This window comes from Scyliorhinus torazame, chromosome 20 (assembly GCF_047496885.1).
Source record: "Scyliorhinus torazame isolate Kashiwa2021f chromosome 20, sScyTor2.1, whole genome shotgun sequence".
NCBI classification, from domain to species: Eukaryota; Metazoa; Chordata; class Chondrichthyes; order Carcharhiniformes; family Scyliorhinidae; genus Scyliorhinus; species Scyliorhinus torazame.
In genome coordinates this window covers 17698055-17704544 of record NC_092726.1, presented here as the reverse complement: position 1 = coordinate 17704544, position 6490 = coordinate 17698055, and the positions used below count along the sequence as shown (strand labels likewise).

General features: G+C 52.4%; 1 protein-coding gene across 1 annotated transcript; it reads right to left on the bottom strand.

Moving 5' to 3' along the window:
* Positions 1-3597: 3597 nt before the first annotated feature.
* On the bottom strand, positions 3598-4465 carry LOC140396924 (transcriptional and immune response regulator-like). The gene has a single exon (XM_072485856.1). The coding sequence runs from the start codon at positions 4360-4362 to the stop codon at positions 4042-4044; it is 321 nt and encodes a 106-aa protein (XP_072341957.1). The 5' UTR covers positions 4363-4465; the 3' UTR covers positions 3598-4041.
* Positions 4466-6490: the final 2025 nt, after the last annotated feature.

The window sequence follows — 6490 nt, the reverse complement described above, 5'->3', positions numbered from 1 at the left end:
GGGGGGATATGGGGGAGGGGGATATGGGGGATATGGGGAGGGGGAATATGGGGGATATGGGGAGGGGGGAATATGGGGGATATGGGGAGGGGGGTATGGGGGAGGTGGGGATATGGGGGAGGGGGATATGGGGGAGGGGGGATATGGGGGAGGGAGGATATGGGGAGGGGAGATATGGGGGAGGGGAGATATGGGGAGGGGGGATTTGGGGGAGGGGGGATATGGGGGAGGGGAGGATATGGGGGATATGGGGGAGGGGGATATGGGGGAGGGGGGAAATTGGGCAGCGGGGGATATGGGGGAGGGGGGATATGGGGGAGGCTCACACTGCCTGCTCTGATGAGGTCGTTCACCTTCTTGTGGCACTGGGTGCCTGTCCGTGGTGTCAGGGCCACAGCGGTGACTGCCTCTGCCACTTCCCTCGACAGACACCAGCTGTGGCGTGGGGCAACTCTGCGGCCGTGCCCGGGATACAGGGCGTCCCTCCTCTGCTCCACTGCGTCCAGGAGCGCCTCCACATCCCGTGACTCGAACCTCGGGGCTGAGCGGCGGCCAGCCATCCAGTCGGGTGTTCCGGTCAGGTGTTTCCGGTCGGGTGGGGGGGAGCAGCGCGGCCTTATGAGCCGTCACGCCGTGCGGCGCGTATGGCGCTGCACGGCGTCAACCACGTGCGCAAGCGCGGATCCCGTTACGTCGCTGCTAGCCCATTTCGGGCCGGAGACTTTCGACCCATTTTTCCGACGTGACACAAGTCGGATTTGCGCCGTTTTTTGCGCCGATCGGCGGATTTTGGCCCGATAACGGAGAATTTCGCCCCTGAACACTGAAATCAGTTCAGCTAACGTGGTGACAGCAAGTCCATGTTACTGCTTTATAAAATGGCACTTCCTCAACTGGATGTAATTAAATTATACACATAATGGCAGCTATGGAATTTTTCACTGCATGCTCGCATAATTCTGGACATTGGCTGCCTCACCAGTAATGTTTGCTTGTTCACTTCTTCACACAGAAGGCTGTCCTGAAGTCTGTGTGCTCAGGGGGAAAAAGATGTTTGTGATACAACCATCCAACAGTGTATTTGCAACGTACACTGCCTTGCAGTGGAATTCTCTTGATTTTTTGAATATTTCACTTGCTAATTTTTGTTTTAATAACAATTTGGCGTGGAGAAATTGAGACAATGCGTTTCTAGTGGTTTCAAAAGTATAAGGTAAAACTCAGACCTGTCATCCATTATCCTTGTCTTGTGGAACATTTTGGGGTGGAGAGACAAGTGAGGGTAGGAAGCGGCTCAGATACCCTGAAGCTGCTCGACCTAATTATTGAAGTTGTCCTCGAAAGCACTTCATCTATTTCACAGGAACTGTTGTGCCTTTCCATTCAATTCTTCATTAGAATGGCTATTTCACTGTTATTCTGTCATGGATAAACTTGAAAACTATCATAATGCATTCATAGACTTTCACAGCACAGAAGCAGGCCATTTGATCCATTGGGTGGGATTCTCCGACCCCCCGCCGGGTTGGAGAATCGCCGGGGGCTGGCGTGAATCCCGCCCCATCCCGAAGTCTCTGCCACCAGAGATTCAGCATGGGCGGGAATCCTGCACGTCGGCGGGGCGGGAATAGCGCCGTGCCGGTCGGCGGGCCCACCCCCGCCGATTCTCCGGCCCGCGATGGGCCGAAGTCCCACTGCTGGAATGCCTGTCCCGCCAGTGTGGATTAAACCACCTTTTGAATGGCGGGATAAGGCGACGCGGGCGTGCTCCGGGGTCCTGTGGGGGGGGGGGGGGCGCGGAGCGATCTGGCCCCGGGGGGTGCCCCCACGGTGGCCTGGCTCGCGATCGGGGCCCACCGATCCACGGGCAGGCCTGTGCCGTGGGGGCACTCTTTTTCTTCCGCCTTCGCCATGGTCTTCACTATGGCAGAGGCGGAAGAGATCCCCTCCCCTGCGCAGGGATGACCTCAGCAGCCGCTGACGCTCCCCCGCATGCATGGACCCACGTCACCTGGCAAAGACCTTTCGGCCCCGGCTGGCGTGGTGCCAAAGGCCTTTCCCACCAGCCAGTGGAGCGGAAACCGCTCCGGTGAGGGCCTAGCCCCTCAAGGTAAGGGTTTGGCCCTTTGGGGTGGCCCGACGCCAGAGTGGTTCCCTCCATTCCAACACGCCGGGACCCCCCACCCCGCCGGGTAAGGGAGAATCCCGCCCATTATTTCTACACCCGTCATCGAAGATCTGACTGCACTAATCCCATTTTCTAGTGCCTGGTCCATAGCCCTGGAGGTTAGAGCAATTCAAATGAATATTAAAAATACTTCTTAAATGTTACCAGTTTCTGAATCAACCATCCTTTCAGGCAGAGAGTTCCAGACTCCCACCACCCTCTGCATGAAAAACCTTCTCCTCAACTCCCCTCTTCGCCTCTTGCCTTAAATGTCTAGCCCCTGGTTATTGACACACACTTGACGTTTTTGTGCAATCCTCCCACCCCGCCATTCTTCACAAGACGTGAACATTGCACATTTTACAGGGCAATATAGATGGCTGGTTCGACAGGCTGAACAGTGGCAAATGAAATTTAATCCTGAAAAGTGTGAGGGAATGCATTTTGTGAGGACTAACAAGGCAAGGGAATATGCAATGAACCCTAGGAAGTACAGAGGATCAGAGGGACCTTGGTGTACATGTCCATTGATCCCTGAAGACAGGTAGAAAAGGTGGTTAAGGCATATGGGATACTTGCTGTGATTAACTAAGGCATAGAATATAAAAGCAGGAAGGTTATGATTGTTAGGCCACAGCTAGAGTAGTATGTGCAGTTCTGGTCACCGCACTATAGGAAACGATTGCCTCAAAAAGGGGCAGAGGAGATTCAGCAAGATGTTGCCTGGGCTGCAGCGTATTAGCTATCAAGAGAGATTGGATCAGCTGGGGTTGTTTTCCATGGAGCAGAGAAGGCTGAGGGAGGATCAGACTGAGGTGTATGAAATTATGAGGGGCATAGATAGGAGGATGGAACCTTTCCATTTAGTGGAGGGATCAGTAACCAAGGAGCATAGATTTAAGTTAATAGGCAGATTTAGAGAAGATGTGAGGAAAAGCATCTTCACCCAGAGGGTGGTGGGAATTTGGAACTCACTACCTAAAGGGTGGCAGAGGTGGGAACCCTCACAACATTTAATAAGTATTTAGATGAGCACTTGATAGCATACAAGGCTATGGGCCAAGTGCTGGAAAATGGGATTAGAGTAAATAGATGCTTGATGGCCAGGGTGGACATGATGGGCTGAAGGGCCTCTTTGTGAGTTGCAAAAATTATATGACTCTATTTTCCTAAACTTTATAAAGGGATAACGTGCTGGAATAGAAATGGATGAGGCTTTCTGGAAATCTGCTTGAGATACTCTGAAAGTCACCTCAGTGTACCCTCGAATATGCTTATGACCAGCTTCTCATGATGATGAATAATAAAACTTCTCTAAAATGTACTTCGCTTTCAACTTCTTCGTGTCACATTGGTATAGAAAAGCGGAGGGAGGGAAGGGGGTAAACAAGGCCCACAAAGTGACTCAAGAAACGCCCAACACATAAATCTTAGTTTTTAACATTTATTAATGACACTGTAAAATCATTTTGCACGGTTCACAGTAGCAAATCTGTCAATAAATATACAATGTTCCGCCCGAGTTCTTTTTCAAAGTTATCAGGACACAGCCACCAGCCCCTTCCTCCCGAGGTGGGACGGTACAGTTTTTGTTGTGTCCTCCTGATTTTAACTTGACCCTCAAAACGTTTGGGACCGGTGAGCGAGCCCTCGACCGGGCTGCAGAGGGCATGGGGTCTCGCACCTGTCAGATGCAAATCGCGAAGTTTGCGCACTTTCGAACAAATGTGCATCATTCCCCACTCAGCCGAGGCGAGCGATTAGAACTTTTCCAACGTCCTTGCAAGGTTGCGACGCAGTGCGCCTCCCTCATTCAGAACACCACTGGCTGCAAAGCAGTGAAACATGTCCACTCTCCCAGTTCATTTCTGGCTCTAGCTGAAACTGGACAACATCGTGACAGATTCCCTGCCTATCCGAAACAGCTGCATGAATTTCATTCTCTTCCTCAGTTTGAGTGCGACCAGCGATCGGGTGATGTGCTCGTTGTCCTGATTTGTGGCGATGATCCGCGCTCTCTCCTCGGCCCTCTTGTCCCCGGAGCGCTCGAAGAGGCGCTGGAGGGCCGCCTGGTTCACAGCCTCGAAGATGTTGGGCGCCGCTCTCTTGCGGAGGTCGGTGTCGAAGCGCTGCCCGGACACCAACTGAGGGCTGACTCGGTGCGCATAGCACTCGTTCTCCAGTGTCGTGGCCATGCTGCGGGCTTTCCTTTCTCAATAAGAGGCTGCTTTCTGGCGAGAGTCGGTCCCTTGTGCTGACTGTAAGCTGCAGGCGACCAGACCCTGGTATTTATAGAGGATCCGAGACACAGGGAGGACCCCAGAGGACTCTGTAAGAATGACCTCGACATTATCCTGGCGCCCTTGAAATCTCCACCCTCCCGGTCCTTGTACATAGCTAAATTTAAACCGCTTCAGAGTTCACTTTGAATTTACAACTTGCATTGGAGTTTTTTTTAACGAAAGTCAGAGTTTGATTCTCCCCAGAGCAGATCTATTCAGCAAGTTAAAAAAAAATGCGCTGTTTTAATGACGAATGCTTTTAAAATTAAAGGTGAGAATTTCCTAAGCATATTCCGCGTATAATTAAACGTCAGCAAACACCCCTCTAATCCTAATGTACCCCATTCTTACATTAATGAAAAATCTGCACAAGCCCTATGCTTGCTGCATTTGTATATTCTTCCTTTTGATTTACTTCTCAGTCTCTCTGGTTAAAATTTCCCACTCATTCCTTTGTGTACGTTTCCCCTTCATTTTGTCCAATACAGATTCACAGACTTGGAAAAGGGCAGACCAAAATGGTATGTAACGTTGTGGTCATGTCACGGTCATGGGCAGCACAGTAGCTCAGTTGCTTCAGAGTGCCAGCATCCCAGGTTCGATTCCCGGCTTGGGTCACTGTCTGTGTGGAGTCTGTACATTCTCCCTGTGTCTGCCTGGGTTTCTCCTGGGTGCAAGTCCCGAAAGACGTGCTGTTAGGCGAATTGGACATTCTGAATTCTCCCTCAGTGTACCCGAACAGGCACCGGAGGCTGTCTGGCAACTCAGGGATTTTCACAGTAACTTCATTGCAAGCCGACTTGATACAAGAATAAAGATTATTATTAAGTGCTTGCTCAGTCCTGGAGCAGGAACTGGAGCTTGTGGCTAATGTTCACAACAGCCAAAGAGTGACAGATGTTTGAGCACCATAGCAGATTTATTGATGTAATGTCCTGCATATCTCACACAAGGTAGACATACTGCATTTACCACTGATATTTATGGCCACACATAATATTTGTAACTTTTATCGACCACTTTAGAAAGCTTTCATCTTCTGAAAAAGAACTGGGGCGAAATTCTCCCGAAATGGTGCGATGTCTGCCGACTGGCGCCCAAAACGGCGCCAAACAGACGGGCATCGCGCCGCCCCAAAGGTGCGGAATGCTCCGCATCTTTGGGGGCCGAGCCCCAACATTGAGGGGCTAGGCCGACGCCGGAGGAATTTCCGCCCCGCCAGCTGGCGGAAACGGCCTTTGTTGCCCCGCCAGCTGGTGCGGAAATGACATCCCCGGGCAGCGCATGCGCGGGAGCGTCAGCGGCCACTGACAGTTCCCCACGCATGCGCAGTTGGGAGAGTCTCTTCCGCCTCCGCCATGGTGGAGACCGTGGCGGAGGCGGAAGGGAAAGAGTGCCCCCACGGCACAGGCCCGCCCGCGGATCGGTGGGCCCCGATCGCGGGCCAGGCCACCGTGGGGGCACCCGCCCGGGCCAGATCGCCCCGCGCCCCCCCCCCCAGGACCCTGGAGCCCGCCCACGCCGACTTGTCCCGCCGTTCAAAAGGTGGTTTAATCCACGCCGGCGGGACAGGCAATTTATTGGCGGGACTTCGGCCCATCCGGGTCGGAGAATCGAGCGGGGGGGCCCGCCAACCGGCGCAGCCCAATTCCCGCCCCCGCCGAATATCCGGTGCCGGAGACTTTGGCAACCGGCGGGGGCGGGATTCACAGCAGCCCCCGGCGATTCTCCAACCCGGAGGGGGGGTCGGAGAATGACGCCCCTGATTCTGAATTATTTTCATTATTAAATAGCTGCCATGGGAACTTTTGTATTATTCATACAAGATATAAATTATTTTTCCTCCCTGCCTTATTTCTGTCATTTACACAATCATAAAAAATGTATTTGCAGCCTGCCCTGCCTGACTCGGCTGGAGTGTTCAAGGCCAACAACAAAGGAGCTCAGAAATTTCTCTTGTGGCCACAGTGCAAAAATCTGTCTCCCTCTCAGAACACAAAATCAAACCTCATGCCAGATACTTTAACCTCTGAGTTTTTGT